Genomic DNA, 26199 nt, shown 5'->3' with positions numbered 1-26199 from the left:
TTGAGAGAGGGAAGCAGAGGGAAGATGAATGAGAGACAGAGAAGGAGACGGTGAGGGCGTGATGCTTCTTTTTATTTTTTTCAATTTTTTTTTATTTAAAATTCAAAACGGTGGGCTGAAATGTGAAACCGGTTGGATCCTGGTTCGGTCCGATTGACCGGTTTTCGATCAGTCTGATGGCTCAATTCCGATTTTTAAAATAAGCAGTTATGTCATTTATCCGAACCGTTTTTCTTGTCGGTTCTCAGTTTGACCGATACGACCGGTCGGTTCGAACCGATTTTCAAAACCTTGCAAAAAAGTTTGTTCAGTCTTGTCATTTTCCATCATTACAGCTCTACGGGTTTCCTCTCTTCTAACTTTAGCAAATACTTCTACAATTGAGGGTTGGATTGCTTTTTCAATAATTCTTCCACGAATTTCATCTAGTTTCATGTTCAGGTCTACAAGAAATTGAAATATCCTCTCTTCTTTTACTGTTTATTGGTAGTATTTGGCATCAGCGGCTGAATTTTACTTGTAGTTATTAAAGTGGTCAAGGTTTTACTACACCTACTTCAATGTGTGAAATTATTTGGTGATATTGTCACTCCCTTATTAAATTTCTCTAACTTTTAAAGTAAGTTCATAAATCTGAGATTTATTCTCAAGACCAGAATATATCTCTTTGATACTATCTCACAATTCTTTAGCAGTGGTATAGTACATATAGTTACCACAGATATCCTCCTCCATTAAGTTCACTGGCCATGTCATCATAAAATTTTCGATATCCTACATGTTATATTGTGGGTCAATGACATTAGGCTGACTTCGCTCACGGGTGAGATATCCAATATTTCCTCTTTCACAGATGTACATTTAAACTAATTGAGACCACCTAAGGTAGTTTGACCCATTAAATCGAAATATGGTGATCTAAACTAAATAAGAGTCGCCACTAACTAGTATCTGTTGCTCAACTTTTAAATCTAATAGAATGAGAGTGATAGACTCATTTTGTTCATGATTAATGATTGAGGAATTGTAAGTTATAGCTGTAAATCAAAATCACAATACAAAAAATTTAACTCTAATACTAACTTGAAGTGTTTAAATTTTATGTCATATCAAATGTATAGAGAATCGTTTTTTTATAGAAGAAATATAGAAATAATTTCAACTAAAAAATAAAAAAAATACTTACTTAAAATAAAAAAAATTAATCATAAAATTTTTAAAATTAAATTAAACTAAAAAAAAAAGAATATAATAATTAATTCTATTTATAAAAAAATTCATAAAAAATCAAAAATAAAAAATCTGATTTTGATTTGATTTATTTAACATAATTTAATTAAAAACTATTTTTTCAGAAGATAAATATTTACATGTTGAAAAGCTAACTTTTTCAAGGACTAATATCTTAAACAAAAGTTCATAAGAATTAATGTATTTTGACGTGAATTTTTTAGCAATTAAAATATATCCATTTGATTTAATATTTAAGAAAATAAAAATCTTTAAAAGAAATAAAAATCTCACTATATTATTTACTTACCCGAAAATGACAAATAAATGCAAGGCGGTGGAGGGAATATCCTTGCTATATAAAACAAGAAATCTCTCTCTCTCGCTTTGCACTTGTATGATGTGTACACAAAATCCTTTGTAGCATAAAAAGCTAAACTATACAAAGGGTTCTCAATTTATTTATTATCAACTTCCAACGAACTCTTATCAAATTGAAGCAGCACCAATATTGTTACTGTTGATTTTTTTCGTCATCACTGTACTACTACTTCTACCAATTTCAATTATGGTACGTACCTTAGCTTCTTCTCTTTAATTACATCTCTCTGCACCTTCAATTTCCTTGCTCCTTTATAAACTTGATTTCTTTGTGTGTGTATATAATGGTGCCCAGAATTAATTAACAAATATATTTGAACAAAATGTTTCTGATTTTTTTTTTTTTTTGTGCTAAGTTCGTGTAAAAAGTATAGAACAATGTTAGGAGGATTATGATGATGAGAAGAACAAAGATTGTCTATCCTTAGATTCTTGTAGATATATATATACATGCGTGTGCCCATACCTTCATGATTGATAAACTTGTGTTTTTTTTTTTAATTTAAAAAATAAGATAGCATAAGTCAAGATTTTTTTTTTTTTTAATCTAGGATCAATATGTTCTTGCAATCATTTTTCTGTCGTTATGTGTACTCATTAATTTCATTTCATCATTGCCGCCTCTTTTATAAAGAAATGCCTTAGAATGTATTAGGAGGACGACAAGATATCATTATTGAAATGCCGAAAGCCGAAAATTTATTATTACAGGGTTAAGAAAAATGATGAAAATATTAATATTTTTGGCGTCTAATATTAAGATGATATATTAAGCTTTAAGGGAACTCTTTATTTTTTTTTCTTTTATATCCAAAAATGAAGGAGATTTCTGTGCTCCAGAAACAATACAAATAAAGTATGAAAATAGACCAAAATCAACTTTATCTCTTCTTCCTACGCCTAACAAAGTGACCGTGGGGTTACTCAATACACATCCTGCATTCTTCTAAATATCTATAATAAATTAATAATACAAAAGGATTTAACTATCTTATACTCTAAAAATATATTTAAGAGTATAATAATAAAAATTTAATTTTAATATATTAAAAGTTTAAAACATTTTATATAATTATTTTATTATATTTATTTTTTAAATAATTATTTATACTATTAATATAAAAAATAGTTATTGTTATTGACGTTACGATAAATAATTAGATACACGTATAAAATTATTTTATATTAACAGTATATTAAAATTAAATTTTTTAATATATTAAAATATAAAAAAATTATAATTTTAATAATTTTTAATAAGATGTTGTTTTTATGATTTCTATAACATATACCCTCACAACACAATATAGCCAAATGGCAAAATTAAACCCAATGCCAAATACGAACATAAAACAGAAAACAAACACCTTTAATGCACCCACGTGCATTGGTCCTCGTCGTTGTTCCAATTTTGCCCTTTTAAAGAGTCAAACTTATACGCCCCCCTCTTTTTTTTAATGATTTTTAAAGTTTTTTTAACCGATTAATGATTTTTTTTTTCAGAATTAGGAATAAGACTCAAATCCATGACATTTAGTCTTTAGACGAGTATAAAAATATTATACTATATGAATTATAATTTATTATATGTCATTTAAATTATAATTCGTCGAATCACTTTTTAAGTTAGTGGTTAACTTTTATTAGCAATTTAATAAACAAGAACTATAACTCAAATTTAATTTAAGTGATATATATATATATATATATATATATATATATATATATATATATATATATATTTGAACTCCATTATTTAACTTATTTTTGAACTCCATTATTTAACTTATTTTAAGTAATATTTTTTTAGTGTCATTTTTTTGGGATCTAATATTTATATAATCATCACTAAAAATAATTATGAGACAAAATACATCACCAAAACTGGTAGAATCAACATAAATCCTCCATAAAATGGGTATTTTAAATCAGACAAAAGAGAAGACAATACAACTAGTAAATTATATCCTAATGTTCATCTCTACACCAGGAATAACATATTAAAATTTCATAAGAAATGGAACAAGTTTACCGGTTCAATCGGATAAAAGATGACTTGTCATTTTCCCCCAAATTTCCTTCTTCTCTTTGTCGTCAAAGCATGGCTTCGTTTCTTTCTTTTCATTCAAAGAATGAAGCTTCTCTTTTCTCTCTCCGGTGGCCTGTGCCACTTTTTTTTTCTTTATTTATTTATCTTTTTATTTTTAATATTTTTTAAAAAACTTGTGGACCCTATTTGGTTGGAGACCTACTAACAAATCTCTCTCTCACCAACTCAAATGGAAATAGGCTGCTCTACTAAGTCTGCCTTCTCTTTGCAGGAATCAAACTTCAATGTAGGTAAACTCTTAGTGATCATATCTGAACCATTATCATTAGTATGGATCTTTTCAAGTGCATATGACTTCATCTTAAGCACTTGACGTATCCAATGATACCTCATCTCTATGTGCTTCCATCTGGAATGAAATGTAGGATTCTTACTGAGATGGATAGCACTCTGATTGTCACAAAATAACAAACTTCTCTTGATTGATGCCTAACTCTTGTAGAAATTTCTTCTTCCATAAGAGTTCCTTAGAAGATTCAACAACAACAATATATTTTGCCTATGTAGTAGACAAAGCAACACATTTCTAAAGTCGAGATTGCCACGATACAGTTCCCCCGGCAAAAGTCATCATATAACCAGAAGTAGACTTTCTTGAATCAAGATCCCCAGCCATATTCGCATTTTTGTAACCATCCAACACAGGTTGGCCACTTTCAAAGCATAAACAAACTCTAGAAGTACCATTAAAGTATCTGAGAATTCACTTCACTGCTTGCTAGGATTAGAGAGAAACCGACTAACAACTCCAATGGCATGAGCAATATCTGGCCTGGCGCAAACCATAGCATACATCAAACTGCCAACCGTAGATGCATATGGAATCTTCTTCATTTCTGCTTTCTCTTTCTCACTTGTAAGACATTGCTGTGAACTTAGCTTGAAATGACTAGCAAGTGGAGTACTAACAGGTTTGGAATTACTCATGCTATAATTCTCTAAAACCTTCTAAATATACTTCTGCTGTGATAACCACATTTTTCCATTCTTCCTGTCACGAGTGATACTCATGCCAAGGATTTTCTTTGTAGAACCCAAATCCTTCATAACAAAAGATCTGTTCAAGTCTTTCTTAAAATTTTCAATCTTCTTAGTGTCATGACCAACAATTAACATGTCATCAACATAAAGCAAGAGAATTATAAAATCACCATCAAAGAATTTCTTAACATACACACAATGATCATAGGAAGTCTTACTATACCCATGACCTTCCATGAAGGAATCAAACTTCGTGTACCACTGCCTTGGCGCTTGCTTCAACCCATATATGCTCTTCTTCAACTTGCATACAAGATGCTCTTTTCCTTTAACCTCGAAACCCTCTAGTTGCTCCATATAAATTTTTTTTATCTATGTCACCATAAGGGAATACAGTCTTTACATCAAACTGCTCAACCTCTAAATTCAAACTAGCCGCCAATCCAAGCACAACTCGAATAGAGGACATCTTCACAACTGGAGAGAAAATCTCCTTAAAATCAATACATTTCTTTTGTTTAAAGTCTTTCACAACCAATCGAGTTTTGTACCTTGGCCGTGAGATATTTTCATCTGCTTTCAATTTGAACACCATTTATTCTTGAATGTTCTCTTATCCTTCGGTAGCATCACCAATTCAAATGTATGATTATCATGCAAGGATTTTATTTCTTCTTGTATGGCCTTCAACCAATCTTCCTTATGCTCATCAGACATATCTTTCTAGTAGCTCTCTGGCTCTCCAGTCTTAGTGTTCATCACATACTCATGAGGAGAGTATTTTTTAGAAGAATGACGCTCTCTAGTAGATCTTCTCAATTCAAGCTCAACTGGTGGTTTAGGTGGAACTTCTACATCTGGCACCTCAAATTAAGGTGTAGGTTCATCATGCAAATTATCACTATCATTATCAACTTGTACATCTCTTCCATCAACAGGAGGTCTAGTGGAAGGACTAGGTTCATTATTAGCAGAACGTCTAGCAGTTATTGTTGGCTTATTTGTCTTATCAAGGTCTTCAATAGTTCGGTCTTCAAGAAAAAATCACATCTCGGCTTCTAATTATCCTCTTGCTCACCGGATTCCATAATCTGTAACCGAAGTCTTCATGACCAAAACCCATGAAGATACACTTCTTTGACTTTCCATAAAATTTAAACCTTTCATCTCTTGGAATGTGAACAAAAGCCCTGTAGCCGAACACTCACAAGTGACGGGAGACATCTTTTCCTCTCCAAAATTTTTTTGGAACATCATTTAGTGAAACTGAAGGAGAAAGGTTGATCAAATCTACTGCAGTCCTCATTGCTTCACCCTGAAAGGATTTAGGCAACTTTGCATGAGATAGCATACATTTGACTCTATCATTGATAGTGTGATTCATTCTCTCTACAACTCCATTATGTTGAGGAGTCTTAGAAACTGTCTTTTCAAGCATGATCCCATGTCCTTTACAATACTCTTCAAATGGACTCCTGTATTCACCACGATTATCTGCTCGAACATATTTCAATTTCCTTCCTATTTCTCTTTCAACACTTGCATGAAAGTGTTTGAAGATACCAAGCACCTGGTCTTTAGATTTTAAAATAAAAGCCCAAACTTTTCGAGAATAATCATCAATAAAAGTAACAAAATATGATGCACCACCTAGTGTCTTAGCATCCATAATGCAAACATTAGTGTGAACTAAATCTAGAATATGTGATCTCCTATGAGGTCTAGAATTATGAAATGATACTCTAGCATGCTTTCCTACAAAACAATAAGTACAGTATTTAAAGTTGTACCTTTCACGGGAAGTGAATGCTTCTTGGCTAAGACGCTTAGTCTTTTCTCGCTTAAGTGACCAAGACGTATATGCCACAAATCAGAAGAGGAATCATCAGCTACATTCACATCTTCTTTGCACAATTTTGCTTGCAACCGGTAAAGAGTAGTGAGACTATTGTCTTCTCTAGCAACAATGAGAGTCCCTTTGGTAATCTTGCATTTTTCACTACTAAAGAAAATGCAATACCCCTCTTGATCCAATGCCTTCACTGAAATGAGATTGAACCGCATATCTGGCGCATGCCTAATATTCTTCAACTGCAACTTGCATCCCATGTTGGTTTCAAGCCACAAATCACCCATACCAATGATATCACACACTCTTTTATCTTCTAATTTGATCTTACCAAAATTTTCAACAGTATAAAAAGTGAAAAATTCACGTTTCATAATGACATGAAAAATACTCTTAATAAAAAACAATAAAGATCAAATTACTCTTAATACAAGATATAATGAAATTGATCTTGAAAACTTATTCTTATATAGTATTAATTACGTTTCTTTTCATTTCTTAGAATACTTATTTTGGTAAACTAAAATTTTTAGATAGAAGATATAATATAAATATTCTTATTTTATCATCATTTAATAATAATTGAATTTGATGTTCAAAAATACATTGAACTTTAATTTGCAATATTCACATATCATGTAATTGATGACTTGATTGGTGGTGAATACACCGAACATCTTTATCATAGAGATAATACTTGAAATGTACCCACAACCAACACTAGTTAGATTAGAGCACATGTCATAGCATGTGTAATATTTATGGTTAAGAGTTATTGATTAGGATTCTTTTAATTCCGAGGTTTTTTTTTTTTCAAATAAGAATTTATTTTTCCAGTGCAAATTTTAAGATATATTGGAATACTAATTAAAATTTTGACAGTTTTCTGTATTTATTTTCTTGTTTCCTGATCTAAAATTGAGGTAACTGTAATTTTTAATAGGATGAATAAAAGTGATTTTATTAAGATTCAGGGACATAAAGTAATTAAGATGTATAAATTTTTTGAAAAAAATAAGCTACCTAATCCCTTAGCAGAGTAGACTAGTAGTACATAGTTGTTGCTATCAAGTATCAATATCATTGTAGCAGAGAGTAATCAATATTCAAATTTAATTGGAATTAAATGTAAAAACTGTTTTGGGTGATGCGGTGGCAGGACAAAAACATTGTGCTAACAAAGCCATTCTCGTTGGAGAAAGAATCGGATGGTGATTCTGATTATAGAGCTCCTAATCTTATGAAACGTATACTAAGTCTATTTAAGAATGTGCGGCCAGGATCTGATCTTACTCGCTTTCAGGCAAGTTCTTTTTCGCATTTATTTATTTGTGAGTGATGATGTTCTATATTAGTCTATATTAGACATAACTCTAACGATTTGAACTATGTTGTAGTTAATATTTTTTGTAAGTTTAGTTTTTGCTAATTTTAATTTTAAATTTCTTATTTAATTTAGTCAATAAAATATTTTACCTAAATAAACAAAAAATAATTAATACAACAATTTCTTCTATCCAATATTAAATCAATAATTTGTATAAAATGTTAAAAACACAAAATACATATTAAAAATAAAATAAATTTTATATATATTTATACACAAATATATAATAACTAATTTTTTATGCATACATATTATTTTTACCACATAAAATAAACGGTGAAATGCAAAATATATATATTAAAAATGTGTAAAACAATATATATATATATATATATATATATATATATATATATATATATATATAAAAGACATTATCCATTTTTAAAAAAATAAAACAACAACAAAAAGAGAAAAGTCGGCTATCGGAATCGAACTTTTTCGCAATGGCTCCGTTCCATGCCTCATTTCAAAGGGAACCTCAAAGTGGCTCTATTTCATTATATTCCATCCATATCAAAATTCCACTCATTTTAGATCTCCCTCTTTGGTGTCAGTGAGAAGTTTTCCTTGAAAAAATAAATTCAATAGAAATTGAAAAATTGATTACGATATGCTCTGTACCGAATAAATAGGACTACTATAAAAGGTATATATATATATATATATATATATATATATATATAACGACTCTGGTGGCTGAGGTAATGGTGACTGAGGTAGTAGTGACTAGTGGTGACTATTGGTTGACTAACCAATAAGATAATAACAGATGGAATATGTAGTGATGTCTTTAACTTGTATTTAAATATTTAAGTACAATAATTATATTTTGTTTACTGGAAGAATATTTTTGTAAATAAGTAATGTTTCAAAGGATAAGAATATCAATTTGTGAAATAACTTTGGAGAAGAAATGGCGTGGTCTGCATCGGCCAAAAATTGATAACGAGATGCAATGCCGACATTGTTGGACAAAATTAGCTTGAAGTGGAGGAAGGATACGCTGGTTATGTGTCGAATGTTGTGACTTTATTCACAGTAGCCGGAGCCGAAAGTGAAAGTTGATTTTATACTCAGTGTGTGTTAATGGTTGAAGAAGTGGAAGAAGGTGGCACTGGTCCTTCTGTGAAAGGCGTTTGATAGTTCTCTATGTTATAGGATTGGCGTCATCGAATTTTTTCTGTCTGTTTGAATATCCGAAGCAAAGGGAATAACCGTTGAAAGTGACCGTAGTTGGAGCTTTGAGTTGTTTTCAGGTTGAAGAAGAGTGTCTCCTTTTTTTCTCTGGAACATGGAAGATGGATCTTTGTTGGTTCAAATGGGTTAAGTTTTTTCTGTCAAAATAAATTTGGGTTTTGGCTTATAGTTTGTGATTGATGAGGTATTTGTTTAAACTATTCGGAACAAAGTTGCCTACGCCGGACACGATCGGAAACGGAAGGTGCTGTTCAAGGGAATATCTCTGTGTTGCTTAATTTTCATTGATGATATTTTTTAATTTTAATTTTCTCATTTTCTTTTTTCATCTAGTTTTTTAATTATTTTTTCATCAGAATAGCCACCGTAGCCACGGAACACAACTAGTCACCATAAACAACACCATATATATATATAACATTTTTAATTTGTATACTCAATATTTATAACGAATACATGATTATTAATTTGATATCTGATTTTTTATATACGTTTGGATAATGTGAAGATAAAATTGTTTGCAGCTGCCAGCAGAGTTCAACATGCCAAAGTCACAACTCCAATGCTATGGTGAAGAGGTATATTGTGCTGCTTGTGACATGCTAAGCAGATGCAACAATGGAGAAAGTCCAATTGATAGGTTCATATCAGTTGTAGCATGGAGCATTTCTACAAGACGCCCTGTCATTTTTGGAGTTGCTCCTTACAATCCCATTCTTGGAGAGACACACCATGTTTCCACACCAAATCTTAATGTCTTGCTAGAACAGGTCTACATATATATATATATACATCATATATTTAACTGTGATCTTGGCCAAAATGGTATGAATCATGAATTTTTATGTGGATTATTGTCATTGTGTGCAGGTTTCTCACCACCCTCCGGTGACTGCACTTCATGCAACAAATGAGAAGGAAAAGATAGAAACAATATGGTGTAGTTATGTTGTTCCAAAGTTCAATGGTAATTCATAATATCTATTATTTCTGCATTAATTAATTAATTACAAGTTATTGTATTAGTATTTTAATGTTTACTTTATTTGGAATTTGGTAAAGGACAAAAATATAAATATTACACTAAAATATGTGAAAATAAAAAATATATTGAATTAGAAAGAAAAAAATCTCTGCTAAGCAAGTTAATCCACATCAATGTACTATGTTACATCATCAAAAAAAAAAAAACTTAGAACATGCTTCATGTTAATACTCAATTGTTGAATCAGGTGCCGCGGTGGAAGGTCAAGTGCATGGTAAAAGAGAACTGAAGCTCCACAATCATGGAGAGACATATGAAATGAATGCTCCTCATCTCATGATCAGGTTTCTTCCAGTTCCTAGCTGTGATTGGGTCGGCAATGTCCATATCCGGTGCCCGGAATCTGCCATTGAGGCAGAGTTATGCTACACAAGCCACACACTGTTCGGATTCCGGGCAAGCCGGAAATCAATAAAGGGGAAGATCATTGATTCAATATCAACAAAGATTCTGTATGAAATTAATGGTAATTGGGATAGGTATGTATATGTAAAGCATCTGTTTTTGAAGTTTTTGGTGTATATATTTATAGTGATCATTTTAATATAACTATCTTACAACTATCTTACGATGGTTATGGTATCTCAAAAAGTATTGCTAAATTTAAATTAGCGCTTTTTAGAAAGTGCTGTTTAAAAAACGTGTTACCAAAATGTAAAAAAAAAATGACTTAATTTTTACCGTATTTACATAGTCACTGTAATATAATCATACCAAAATTCACCTATTTATACATAATAAATCAATTTGAGATAGTTAGTTATATGTAGCAATTCATTAATCAACGATTAATTCTTAAATAGAGTTTAAATTTTTTTATAAATTAGTTCAACTTGCCAAATTAAAAAACACTGTGAGAAACCAAATTTATATATACTAAAAGTCTAGAAATGAATGATCTTGAAATGTTCTATTGTCATACTTTGTGCTAATTAAATTGATGTTTTTTCTCCTCACCTTCTTAAACTTATGCCTTATGCTATGCAGTATTGTGACAGCGAAGGATACAAATAATGGAGAAGTGAGAGTGATATATGATGCAAAAGAAGTCATTTCAGGGCTCCAAACTCCTGTTGTGAAGGACTCTGAGGTTATTATAGTAAAGATCTATTTAACAGTTTTGTACATAATTATATAACCTATTTATGTATCCTATAATCCATATAATTCAAATATAAGAATATAATAAAAAGTGATAGCAATAGATAAAAGTAAATGACAGGATAACAGGTTCCCTTAAAATTTTTCGATAAATTTTAGCCCTAAAAAAATATTATATAATGGGAGTGAAATAAGAAACTAACAAAAAGATGAAATAGTATTGTAATTCTTCCAAAATTTATTTGGTACTTTTATTTATAAGTCTATCTTAAAATTGTTAAAAGATTTGGTATTTTTTTTAATAGATTGTTGGTGAAAATTCAGGTACAGTTAATTTTATGTAAAGTTGATAGAAAAGAGTTGTTAAATAATTTATTATATTTGACTAAATTATTATCTAATGATTCTTAATTATTAACTTTACGAGAAGTTAACTACACTTAAATTTTCACCTAAATTGTTAAATAATACTTAAATGACTTACTAACATGGTAAACATTAAAGGAGTATTATGATATTTCACAATTAAGGGATAATTAGTACACTAACAAATAATTAAACCATGCTGTCCAGTGTGTGTGGGGAAGTGAATCGGCAGTTGTATGGAGTGAAGTAAGCGAAGCAATCATGAAGAAAGAGTGGGAAAAAGCAACAGAAGCAAAGAAATGTGTGGAGGAAAGGCAAAGGGAGCTTTCAAGAGAAAGGATCACAAAAGGAGAAACATGGCTTCCTAAGCATTTCACACTCTCTCACTCCAAAGAAGGAGGCTGGAATTGTTTTCCAATTCAAAACTGGGTCCCACCCTCTCCTATTCAGACCTTGTAATTTCTTTCTTACAATAAATAAAAGTATACATGGCAGAATTTGAAATTAATAAAAATATGCATCAAAGATTGGTAAATATTAAATTTTTATTAATAGCATGACATTTTTGTCTATCTAAATAATTTCTACAATATATACTTTGACATTCATAAATCTTTAGTATGTAATTTTTATTCATTTTAAATTTTTTGGTATATATTTTTGTTAATTATTTAGTCTTTTTATTTTTTTGCATTTTATTGCATATTTTAGAACAATAGTATGACAATTTTGGTCTTTAAAATATAAGCAAAAAAAATTTTTCGTCTCCAATTTTTTTTTATATAAAATTATTTCTAAAGTTTAAAATCAAGTTTAAAATCATTTTTTTACTTAAATATTAAAATTTTAGAGTAAATTATCCATAACAAAAAATTATAAAAAAAAAGAGAAAAAAAGTGTTTCCGATTTTGAGAAAGGGAAAGGAAAAAAGAAGAAGATATCTACGATTTACTTTTATCTTCGCTTCCGCTATCACTTTGGTACGATTTTGGTCCATAAGATAAGGACAATTTTAAAACTAAATTAAATCTTAGGGACGATTTTGTATATAAAAAAGGTTTGGGACAAAAAATTTTTTGCCTTATATCTTAGAAACCAATTAAATGATGCTTAACAAATTAGGTATGATTTACTTTGTGATTGATAACCTTTTTTATTTTTATTTTATTTTAGAATTTTACAAAAGAAAAATGAAAATAAAATATTTATTGTTTTTCACTTTTCTTTTTATAAAAGCATGAAATAGAAATGAATCAAATGATTGAAAATAAGAATGAGAACAATTTTATAGGTCAAACATGCGCTAATATTGGCAAATTCATTGTTAGCTAAACAAGCAAGGATATTGTATAATATTGTCAAACTCTGCTTATTAACATTGGATATTGTACTAAAGAAGGTACTATATTTGAAGGATTTAATGATTTAATTAGATACATATTCATAATTCATACGATTAGTTATAAAAAATATTATACACATAAACGAAAATATATATATATATATATATATATATTATTTTATATTTTTAATGTATAATTTTTATTTTGACATATATATATTCCATAAACACAAAAATATACTTAAAAAAGTATGTGAATTGAATGATAAAATTAATGATAAAATTTTTATCCAAAAAACGTATTAATTTTTTGTGGATTTATAAACGAATTTTAAATGTTCAAACTATGTAATAATATTTTTTACACCACTTAAAAGTAATTTAAATTAAATATATAAAATATTTGTTTGGATGCTATTAAAATGATAGGAAAAAAATTCAGTGAAAAAAAAAGAATTTTTTTATTTTTTCAACGTATTTGTTAAATTTTTAGTAATAAAAGTAGAACTATAGAAATATTAAAAGATAAAAAAAATATCTTTTTTGAGAAGCTACATCTTTTTTTAATTAAAATATTTTTTTTAAAAATATATTTTTCATATAATAAATAAACTAAAAAATATTTTTATATTGTTATATCCAAACATAATTGATAAATAAAAAAATTTTTTTACATGAGATATTCAAATATAAAATGACTTTTACTTTTTTATAAAATCTTTTAAAATAAGATAACTTATAAAAAAATATTTTTTTAGAAACTCACCAAACAAATCCAAAATAGACTTACACTAATATTTTTGAAAGATTTGCAAACGAATTCCAAGCACATATAAAAAATTAGATAATTTATACCATTTTGAAATATAATTTGCAATGAAATTTAAAGAGTTCAACAAAAAGATAATGCAAACTTACTTTGATTTTATTGTGGTTCAATACAATCATTTTATCTATGTTCAATCTTTTGTTATTGGATATCATATTATCTTGTGTAACAAGTCTCTCAACCTTATTAGAGATATCTGGTCTAAGTAGAATTCTAAAAATCGAATTGGATTGATTGGTTCAACCGAATTAATAAAAAATTAGTAATTAAATCGGTTTGAATAAACTTATAAATTGTCTGTAAAAAATTGGTTATAGAATTAGTCGAACCAATAGTTAATTGATGAACTGATAGAACTGTCCAATTTTTTAGAGGATTTTTAGTTCAAAAATAAACCATCTAAAATAACGTCGTTTCGTCCTAAAAAAATTGGGAAAAAAACGGAAAAACTGAAGTGAAAAGTGAAAGCCCTAAATCAAATCCCATTCATGTTTCCAGTTTTATCCCCGTAACTTGTAACGACCCAATTTCTGGTACGTCATGATCATACTAGAAACTGAGCGCTACCAACTTGTCTTCCTTATTATTATTTATTATTTATTATATGAGCCTGATTCGTTGTTAAAAGCGTAGTTATTTTGCGAGGTACTTTTTTTTAAAACGTTTGGATTAATAAATAGAATCATTCATAATAAATTCACAAATAATAACAGATAAAATAGTTATAAACAACCACACTTACTTACATTTCAAGCAGATAACAACGTTCAGTTATCTAGCCTTTAATTAGAGTAGAGATCTTAGTTAGAACACCCCTAGAAATAGCTAGATAATAACTATATACATGTATATACATGCAACTTTCCAGGCCCTGACCTGTTCAAGAAGTCCCTAAGTTGGAACCTAGGATAGCCTAGACTTTATACTCACCTAGTCCCTCTAAACTACTAAAGCGAGGGAAAGTACGTTTTAGGTCTTCAAAACTCAAGTCAGGTGTAACGTCATCAAAAGGTGGAACATCTTCTACTACTCCTCTGCATGATCATACGTCGTCTTAGAGCATATCACTGGTACTTTATTGAGTGGCCGCATAACAGCAGCATCGTATGGAGAACTTAGGTTAAAGTTCGTAGATAAGCGGGAAATAGATGTTGGTCCCACGGTATATACATATAAATAGAGAATGGGATTCACCCTAGATTTAGAAGACTACCTAGAGTGGAATCCTCTTTACGAACGATCATCAGCGAACTATGGAAGGGTACTCTTGCTTCCATCTGAAAAGGGAAGGGAGGGAGAAGGGGTAAGAACTGGGGAGTTCTTAGAGGGCCGGGGTTATTAGTTAAGTTTATTAATTTTGTGTTGCTCAGCAGAATACGAAGAAACATTTAACAGAAGGTATAGATAAACTGAGAAAATAGAGAAAATAAAAAACAAACACAAACAGAAGAATATAAGGAAATAAAACCAGACATAGAGAATAAAATACAAACAGGGAAAGCATACATTCATACAACAATCATAACAGAGGAAATGCACAACCAAGAATGATGCATGTCTGTCCTATGCAGGCCATGAGCTCACGTGTCGATTTACACCCTGCAACCCGACATTACCTTGGAACTAGTCCTAGATATGGCTTCATCTCTGTAGGTAAACTTCGGCCTACAGGAATGGTGCCCCTGTAAGTGAACTTCGGCTTACAGGAATAATCTAAACACAACACAACAACTTTCTATAGGTGAACTTCGGCCTACAGAAATAGCACTCTTGTAAGTGAATTTCGGTTAACAGGAATAGTCTAAACATAACACAACAACTTTCTGTAGGTGAACTTCAGCCTACAGAAATAGCACCTCTATAAGTGAACTTCGGCTTATAGAAATAGCAACTCTCTGTAGGTAAACTTCAGCCTACAGAAGTAACACCCTGAGCTACACAATTGATATTCACTGTAGGTGAACTTCGACCTACAGGAATAACAACTTATTGTAGGTGAACTTGGGCCTACAAGACCTTTAGGGCCAACGGAAAAGCATTAGATGAATATACAACAGAATATCATGCCACAAGGCTTACCTCTTTATTTTTATACTATTTTCCTCTATTATCTTATATTACTCTTTTCTCTTTGTCTCTTTACTCTGCTCTGATTACTCTGTTCTCTGTATCTCTCTACTCTACTCTGATTTTTCTGCTTAACGTATGTATTTAAAGCTTATGTAAATTTCGATATGAATAGTCAGCTTGTTCCAAGTATAGGTTCATTAAGTCTATACTGGAATAGTTTAACTTTTCATATAATACCTAACCTTAGGCGCAACTCAAGAACTAACTATATTGCCCTAGTTCGTTCACTAATCTCTGTTAGTTTCTGTCATTAAAACTTTACAGACTTTTTCTTCGATTTTCATTTCTTCTAACTTTTTATCTTTCCTTTATCTTTGCCACACTAATATGTTATTACCACTCCCTAAATATTTTATGAAGGTAATTATGAGATCCCACGCTTAAAGTTGTCTTTCTAAAACTTTTACGAAAAACTGTCTTTTTCACATTATTTTATTATTTTTAATTAAATAATATTATTTAATATTTTATTATTAAATTTTCAAAAATTACCCCTTTTAACTTTTAACCTTTAAAATTCACTTTTTACCACCCGTAACTTTTAATATTTTTATTTTAACCACCCTAACTTTTGGAAATTACAAAATAACCCCCCAAACACTAAAATATTTACTTCCTTGCCCTTTTATGGATCAAAAAGGTGTTCTTTATTGTTCTTCACAATACTCAAAGTGTTCTTCATAATTTCTTTAGATTCTTTCTCTGTTTTCATCCGTTTTTCAATCTTTTCAGCAACCGATTTTTACCATAATTCAAAATAAATTAGTAGCCACCAAAACCCCATATTTTCTACTTTATTTTAACACAAATTGAACCCCAATTTAAGGGTTAGGGTTTCATTTTCCAACAGCTCCAAGAACATAAACTCATAGCTTGAATTTCATCAAATTTCATCAAAATTTTACCAAAAATTTTAACAAAAATCACTCATATAAACAATCAGTTTCAAACATAACCAAACCATATCATAATCAAACAAATAAAACACAATTAATCAAGCTTAATTTTACCAAATCCTACCTTGATTTTTTGCCTCAAACCCGGTTATGTTTTTAGGTATTTTTTTTTGCAGTTTTTCATCCTAAAACACATCAAGAACAACTTTGAATCCATAAAACCTCAACTGACCAAACCTTAATCAACATGTTAGGAAGGGATTCATCACCTTAAACATGCTATAAATTGAAGATTCTTGACTCAAAAGTCAAGCTAAGCAAGAGATCTAAAGAGGAACATCAAGAAAACACATATTTTAAGCATGCTTCCTTGAAAACCGAATTCAAAGGAGAAAGGAACAAACATCTAACCTTATTTACAGCCTTGATAAGTTACATGGTTATGTAGAGGAAGAAGAGAGGATCATTTTGGTGTAATCAGAGTTTTAATTTGAGTTTTAGTTAAGAAGAAATCAAGTTTTGAAGATTTAAGTGTCATACAAATTTCTCTCTTTTCTCTCTTGTAATTTTTGGTCAAAGTGAAGAAATGAGACATCCTTGGAGGTATTGGGAGTGTAAGGTGAGTTGTGATTGGTTGGCTTGGAGGTGGATTAAAATAATATTAAAATTTTTCAGGTGTATAACTACTAAAACTAGATGTATCAGAACACTTGTAAAAACATCTCTAAAAATTCTTTTCTGAGCTACTAGCATAAATGACACTAGTAAAATTTTTAATATGAGAATAGAACATGTATAATGAGGCCTTACCATTGCTAAAGTCATCAGAGAGTGCTGGGGCTAAGCTGCACCAGTAAACTGTGAACCCGGTTAAATTGATTTCCTGTTTTTAACTAAACCTGACCAGGTAACCTTATAATATCATTCAAGAAACTTCTAATACTAATATAATGATAATATTATACTATTATCTTTCTTCTCTCATGAATCGAGTCCGGTTCGTCAAACTGAGACTAATTACAAAAACCAGAATCAAAACTCCTAACCGATATAGCTCAAAAACTAGGTTCTTCGTGACTGTGTTGTCAAACTTATCTCAACAGAGGTTATAGCTTAAAGATGACATAATGAAAATAAGGATTGAGATGCTTGATGATACAACAGAGGTGTTCCCTTTACTGATCTTCCGGAGAAATCCGTGCCTTCAGAAAAGATCTCACGTACTCGAAAAACCAGGTTGTTACATAACTCAACTCCTCTTCTCTCTTCTCTGAAACTGAACCAATCGCGCAGCCACCACAGCCTGCAGCCATCGCATCCCGCAGCCACTACAGCAACAGTTTTGACCACCGTAGCCCCCACCGCGTCGTTATCATCGCCGAGCTCGCGTTCTCTGTGTTCACCGGTGTTGCATCAGCTGTCGTCGCCGTTGCTTGTCTTCTCCCTCGCCGCCGGTAAGTAATACTCTATTCGCTGTTTTGCACTTCGCAGCCATCTCCTCGGCGTCTGCTTGCTGGTTTAGGGTTTAGCAATTGATTTTGATAATACTTGTTATTTGTTGGTAATTGATTTGCTGATTAGCTGGATTTTCTGAGGTTATTGTTTGCTGGTTTAGTAATTATTTGCTGAGGTTATTAATTTATTTGTATTTTTATTCATGATTTTGTTGCTGAGGTTATTGATTAACCAGTAATTATTTGCTGAGGTTATTGATTTATTTGTTATTTCTATTGATGATTTTGTTGCTGAGGTTATTGCTTGCTGGTTTAGTAATTGTTTGTTGAGGTTATTGATTTATTTGTTATTTCTGTTCATGATTTTAGTTGTTTTTAGTTATGAACTTTGATGTTTAAAATTGTTTGTGAATTTTTAATATTAAATTATAGATAATTTATTATGTAAAATTATAAAATTTAAAATTTTATTAAGTTAGAAATTATTGAATTTATATATTTAAAATTATATATAAATTTTTTAATAATTTTATTTAATATTTAATTAAATCGATTAAATTTTTATTGAATTATGGTCGAACCAATAAACTATTAAACCAATAATCTTACTAGTTTAATGACCAATCCAATTCTGGCAACCTTGGGTCTAAGAGAACCTTAAAGCAAACACAATTCCAAAACACTTGAAAGCGCTTCAAAACTCTTTCTTTTACAATGTGATATGCGAAGGATTAGAATCTAATTTTTTCTGAAAAGAATTTACGATTACAAACGAATTTCTATCGATAAACATAATTTATCTCTCATGTTCTAATAAGAAACACTTATAAAACTGAAGAATTGAAATTAATTTGATAGAATAAGTTTATGACGATGTATACTTTTTAAACAAAACACTAATAATCTCTATTTACAGAGTCCTAAACCGTTATGGAGTTAGAACTGATTGGCAAATGACTAAGAAGTAAATAATATATATTTTTTTCAAATAAACTTCTAAAAAAAATATTAGTTTTTCAAATTTTGACGGTTTGAAATTGATTTAATTCAAACCTGTCAATCGTAATCTTTAAAAAATAAATTTAAAAACGTGCTTTAAAATATAATTGAGTTTTTCTCAAATCAATTTGAATTTGATGATTTAAAATTATTTTTAAACTTAATTTAAAATATTTTTAACTTAAAAAATAAAATTAGTTTTATTCTAATATGATTTTAAAATTCTAAAACTAATTTGACTAAATCTTGAATTTTAATTTTATCAGTTGTCACCCTCATGATTGCCTATATTCTGAATTTTATAACGAGAAAAAACTTTGAATTTGCAACATTCTTCTTCCATTAAATTTTTTTTTGAGAAAATTTGCTAATGCTTCCAATTATTTTTATATTGTTAATATTTTAAATTTATTTTTTCATTTATCAAATAATATTTTTTATGTATAAAATATGATTTTTATTATCAAATTATAAAAATATCCTTTTTAGAATAAAAAATGAACTCATCTTAAATGGATAAAATATTAAAATAGTATATATGGATAAAAATAACTTTAAAAGAGTAAAATGATAAAAGAAAAAATTCTCAAAAAAGCAACTTATATAATATATATTAGTTTAATAGAAAAATCCAATTGTCAAATGAGGCTAATTTTTTTTATATATAAAAAAAATATTAGTGTTACATAATAAAATGAATGTGTATAAAATATTTATGCTACTATAATATCAGTATAAAATATAGTCTGCGATTTGATTGTTTTTTTTTTAATTTTAATCTTGCAAAACGTAAGTTGCATTTTATAAATCATAGGTTGCGTTTTGATTCATTAATATATTTTAATTCGAAAGCTTTGCCTATAAATACTATTCTTTCTTTTATACTTGTGATTTTTTTTGTGATAATTAATAAAATAAAAAAATAGGCTGGGTGAGGTGAGGTGAGGTTGAGACTATCAAAGGTATTGTAAATTTGCAGTAAGATCATTATCAAATACATATAAGGGAGTGACTTTTTTTGTTAATATCCGTTTCTTTTTTTTTTACTATTCCATGCACTATAAGTTTTGTAGAGTTATAAAATGGTCTTTGTGAGAACGTATAAAGTCACATTTCAAATAGGGTGAGCAGCATTTCATATAGAAATCATGCACAAGTATTTAGTGGTGGGCTAATACAGTTTGAAATAATATCCATCACTGACGATACATGTATATAGTAGATGTTCTATACACTAAAAAAAAGAGTTATTTTAACATTTTTTTAACAGTCATAGTTAAGTGAATATATATAAATATATATATATATATATTTGACAAATATTACAAATATCAAATTCTCTCTTTTTTTCGATAAATAATTTGACCGTAAAAAGTTACTGCTCACTTTTGACGGTCCTTTATTTTCAGCTTACTCCACTATTCCTCTTTTTCGCTTGACAACCCTACTCTTCTTCTTCCCTTGGCTCCGTCAATTTTGGGATCACCCTACTCCTCTTCTTCTCTTGGCTCCGGCTCTCAATTTGGGATCACACTACTCATTATTCATATTCAAAATCTCAGTTTATTTTTCAGTTTCAAGATCTCATCTCATTCTTCATCTCCAAAATCAACTTCATCTTGTTAGGTATTTATTTTTCCTCTCTCAAAATTTTTTATTCTTTCATAAATCTAATTTAGTTTTTGTTTTGATGCTTCAGATTTCAAAATTTTTCATTCAAGCTTCTTATTACTAATACATACTAAGGTAAGTTCATATTTCCAGATCTATTTTCTAATTTATATTTTCTAATTTGGCTTCTTATTGAGCTGTTCTATAATTTGTATTTTTTTGTCATATCTAATTGCTCTTGAATTTGTTCCTCATATCTAATTTGTGTAAATTGATCAGTAATTTTAGTAAAAATTTTTCTCTTTTGGTAAATTTTGGTAATTAGAAAATTTTGCTTCCTAGGTTATCGACGCTTCTTGGCAATTAGACATAGATGACGACGTGAAAAAGAATTGTTTGATGGCACAAAAGAACTTAGGTGTCTTTCCAAGCAACTCTCTAGTGATGATATTCTTCAACAAGTTTTTAACTTAGAAGGTTTAGTAATTAGTAATCATAAAGATATTAGAAAAAGGAAGAAAAGTGCAGCAGGAAAAGAAATGGGAAGTTTCAATCCATGGTTGAAGAAAAACATCTTTAAATTGTCATATTGGAGGACTTTATTGTTGTGTCATAATTTAGATGTTATACACATAGAAAAGAATATATGTGACAATGTTTTTGGGATATTGATGGATATTCCTAGAAAAATAAAAGACAATTTAAATTCTCGTTTGGATATGAAAGAGTTAGGTATAAAGAAAGATTTGCATCCTATTAAAAAGGGAGAAAAGGTGTTGTCATTACCTGATGCTATTTATAAATTGAATAATAAAAAAAAGAGGAATTTGTGTAAATTTTTACAAAATGTCAAAATGCCAGATGGATATTCTTCAAATATTAGGATATGTATTAACCTAAAAGAGAAAAATATTTGTAGCCTAAAGACTCATGATTGTCATGTTCTTCTAGAGTGCTTCCTTCCGCTTATTTTTACGGGATCTTTTCTCATCACATGATGTGTGTAGTGCATTAATAGGACTTTGCAGTTTTTTTGAGTTGTGTTCAAAAGTTCTAACAGTGAAAAATCTTGAAAAGATTAAAGAACAAATCAAAATCACACTTTGCAAGTCGAAAATGATATTTTCGCTTTTATTTTTTAATGTCATGATCTATTTACCTATCCATTTGGCAAGTGAGGCGAAGATTGTAGAACTGGTCCATTATCGATGGATATACCCTATTAAGAGGTAAATATTATTTTATCATGTAATTTTTTAGATAAAATGTTCAATAAATTCCTTTACTTATATATTGTCCCTTTTTGAACAAAGATATTTACGTAGTTTAAAAGCTTATGTACATAATCGAGCTCATCCAGAAGGTTCAATTGCTGAAGGATATCTTGAAAATGAATGCTTATTATTTTGCTCAAAATACCTTAATATTATTGAAACAAAGCATAATCGAGTTAGAAGAAATTGGGATGGTACAATAACTTATGGTTATAAAGTTGAAATAAAGGATAAAGTATTACCGATTTTCAAGCAAAGTGGAAGATCCACAAGAAATTGTAAAGCAACAAGAAGATTGAGTCTAGAAGAAATAAAGCAATCTCATCTTTATAAGTATTGCTTGAAATTTATTGGCCTTTATAAATGATCAAAAACGACACATTGGAAATATTGGAAATAGATAATATAAGAAATATTCAAAAACGACATGATCAAGAATTTTCAGATTGGTTTGAAAGTCATGTAAGTGATGAACTACTATTTTATAACTTATTTTGATTCAAATCAAGTGGATTTTATTTTTACTCACACTTATCCATATAATTTGCATGTTCTTAAGTTTCCTTCCGAATTTCGTACTATAATTAAAAACATGTTTTCTGGGCCTTAAAAACACTAATATTTAATCATCTCTTATTATCATTCGATGTCAAGACGTGCTTGTTAAGTGATTTTAGGGTTTATAGGGCAGGAATGACTTAATGGATAGAAAGGAAGCATGTTAAAGTAGAAGGAACACAATAAATTAAGGAGTTGAGAAGCTGGTAGCGACGTGTACGCGTGGCTGACGCGTGCACATGATCAGGAGCGTCGTCCACCGACGCGTACGTGTGGCCTCTGTGCAGAGTTCAATAACGCATACGCGTGGCAAGCAGCACGTGCCTCAGTAAAGGGAATACGCTGGGGCAATTTCTGGACTGTTTTTGGCCCAGTTTCAATTCCGAAAATGAAGACAAGAGGGTGGGGAGTGGAGCTGTAAGGGGGATACCATTCATTCATTGACACTTTAGTTTTTAGATGTAGGATCCTAGAAAGAGAAACTTTCTTCTCTCTCTAGGTTTTAGGGTTTCTTCTTTTATTTTCAGTTTCATCTAGGTTTAAGTTTTACTTCTTATTTTGATTCAAGTTCCTCTTTTAATTTCTTGCTATTATCTCTTTGCTTTCTTAGTTTTATGTTGTTTCCTTTACCTTGTTGCTTTATTGTTTATAATTCATTATTGATTCCAATTTCTTTTTAATGCACTTTGAGGTATTTTATGTTTATTGTCATTTTCTTTAATTTGTGGTTATTGTTTTCTTTCAATTGTTAGTCTTAGATTTTACTACTACTTGTTAATTTTCTATGTTTTTATTTTGTGCCTTCAAAGTGTTTGATAAAATGCTTGGTTGGATTTTAAAATAGATTTTTGTGTTCTTGGCTTGGATTGAGTAATTTGGAGACTCTTGAATTGTCAAAGTCTCTTGTTGATTGGTGATTGAAAGTTGCTAGTTGGCTTGAGCTTCACTAAATCTAGTCTTTGATTAGGACTTATGAACTTAGGTTGATTTTGCTCACTTGACTTTCCTTCAATTGTTAGAGGTTAACTAAGTGAGAGCAAAAGGCAATTACCATCACAATTGACGATGATAATGAGGATAGGAATTCCAATTCTCAACCCTTGCTAGAACTTTTCTTAGTTGTTAGTTTATTTTCTTGTTATTTACATTCCTTTTTCATTATTCAAAAAACCCCAAAAGTACTTTTCCACAACCAATAATAAGTATACTTCCCTGCAACTCCTTTGAGAGACGACCCGAGGTTTAAATACTTCGGTTATTTTATTGGTTTTCATCGTGACAAACAAATTAAACGTTGACCGAGGATTATTTGTTAGTTTAGCACTATACTTGCAACGCGATTTTATTGAGAAATTCTTTACCGACATTTATCCTCCGTCAAGTTTTTGGTGCCGTTCCCGGGGAATTGTAAATGTGTGCCTTATTATTGGTTATTGTATATATTATGAATATGTTTGCCTTTTTCTTCTTTGTTAATTGTTGCTAGTTTTAGGAGTTTGTTTTCATTATTTCTTATTAGTTTTTGATTTTATTTTGTCTTTTCACCATGAATTCTTACCACTTTAGTTATGAGTTTGGTTCTAACTATGTTGTAGGAAATGGGAATTTCAATGAGAACATGCATCAAGGATGGAACAATCAAAGGTGGAAGGAGCCTCAAGCATATGACAATCTTCATGGCAATAAACTCCACCAATGTACTATGAGCAAGAATCATTCCATGATGCATACCAATCTAATGGCTATGGTGAATCTCCTTATGATTATCAACAACTACCACCATATGCCTATGAACCCCCTCCTCAACATAGTTTTGAACCACCATACTCACAAGCCTCATACCACCAAACACGTCCATATGATCCTAACCCTTATCCACCATACCAACAACCATCATATGAGCCATATGAACCATACATAGAACCACAACAATTTCAACACAATTACTCCCAAGAACCACCACCTCCATACCATTAACAAGATGAACCACCCCCCATATATGAGAATTTTCAACCGCAAGATGAACTCTCTTTTCTACTACAACCTTCCATGGAAGAGTGTCCATATCCATCATTCTAAAAGCAATATGATCCTACTTATGTTAGCCAAGTGGAACAAGAGTCAAGGGATCGTCTCAAGGAAGTAATGGATCGGTTTCAAGCAATCATCCGTCAAAAGGAGCAAGAAGAAGCCTAAAGGACGTGCAAAACTATCATGGCTAACATTGATAAAATTCAAGCCACCTTGAACTCATGTGATACATGCCACAAGCAAAGTATTTTCACGGATGAATGTGAAAAATCAACCGAAGAGAGGAGCATGAAGGAGATTTTAGAATCTTAACATGAGAATAAGGAAATGGAGTGTGTTGTGCAACAAGTGGAAAGTATGGAGATTGTTAAAGAAGAAGAAGTGGTTGAAAGCCTAGGCGAAGTTGAACAAAAGGTGGATTCCAAGCTTGAGAACAATTTCACACCAAGTGAGGTTATTGATGATTTTGTGGAAGTTGTTGAACCTTCATCCATTGGGCATGAATTTCATGTTAAATAGGATAATGTGTAACCTCTTAGGCATATTGTGGATGATGAGAGATTGGAAGAGGTTGAGCAAGCGATAAATCCTATTATTGAAGATGATTTCACACCAACTAATGTGCTATTTGAGATTGTTGAACCTTCCTCATTGTGTTGTGAAATTAATGTTGAGGAGGTTAGAGCACAACCTCCAACACATGACTTGAACAATGAGGAATGTATAGAAGAAGTTGGTGAGCAAGGAATTGAAATTGAAGAAGCTTGCCAAGAGGTGGAGGTAGTCAAAGAAGAGCACAAGGGAGTGGAACTTGCAAGATCATTGGGACCACCCCTTTCTAAGTCACCATCATCCATCCTTTCATTCAAGTGGGTAAATCTCTTATCCCTAAGATTTTTCACTTGAATATGGTTTGCTTGAAATGGATGGTCAAATTAGAGCTCTTTATGGATTGAAGAGTAAAGGAAAGTTGTGTAGTGGTTGGCAAAATGATGTTAGGCTCATCAAGGTTGAACCCTCAAGTGATAGGTCCCATGGTTAGAGGAATGCTAAATTGTATGGATCTAGGAGGAGAATTTGGTACCTTCTAAATGTGAATTCGGCTTGCTTCTCACCCAATTAGAACTATGAAGATCAATTTGAAGACGGGTGTAGAAACAAAGTTTGGGATCCTGGCATACATGAGGATCAATTTTGGGAGACCTTAGCTTGTGTGAAACTTCATCAAAGCTTAGATCTATTAATTTTGAACTTTGGAGCTTATTGGAAGTCCAAGCATTGGTGGGAGTTCAAGGAAGAATACAAGTATAATCCACCTTGATTAGAGCTCTCAATTGTCCAACTTAAAGACAATAAATAAAAGTGTTAGGTGGGAGACACCCCACCATGGTAAATTCTTCCCATTTTCCCTTTTGTTTATACTAGTAA

The 26199-nt window shown here is 30.4% G+C and overlaps 1 protein-coding gene across 3 annotated transcripts; it reads left to right on the top strand.

Annotated features, from left to right (window-relative positions):
* The first annotated feature begins 1524 nt into the window (after positions 1-1524).
* On the top strand, positions 1525-12290 carry LOC112796610 (oxysterol-binding protein-related protein 4C). 3 transcript variants are annotated; one of them, XM_025839155.3, is made up of 7 exons: positions 1525-1801; positions 7711-7854; positions 9660-9905; positions 10006-10102; positions 10368-10659; positions 11168-11270; positions 11855-12290. In XM_025839155.3, exons 1-7 carry the CDS (start codon positions 1799-1801, stop codon positions 12104-12106), a joined length of 1137 nt encoding a protein of 378 aa, XP_025694940.1. In that variant the 5' UTR covers positions 1525-1798; the 3' UTR covers positions 12107-12290. The 3 variants fall into 3 exon arrangements, with proteins under 3 accessions (XP_025694940.1, XP_025694941.1, XP_072091594.1); XM_025839156.3 differs by lacking the exon at positions 7711-7854 and having other exon boundaries at positions 1618-1801; XM_072235493.1 differs by lacking the exons at positions 1525-1801; positions 7711-7854 and adding an exon at positions 8772-9379.
* The last annotated feature ends 13909 nt before the right edge of the window (positions 12291-26199 follow it).

Source organism: Arachis hypogaea, chromosome 4 (genome assembly GCF_003086295.3).
Source record: "Arachis hypogaea cultivar Tifrunner chromosome 4, arahy.Tifrunner.gnm2.J5K5, whole genome shotgun sequence".
NCBI classification, from domain to species: Eukaryota; Viridiplantae; Streptophyta; class Magnoliopsida; order Fabales; family Fabaceae; genus Arachis; species Arachis hypogaea.
This window is presented reverse-complemented; position numbering and strand designations above follow the sequence as displayed.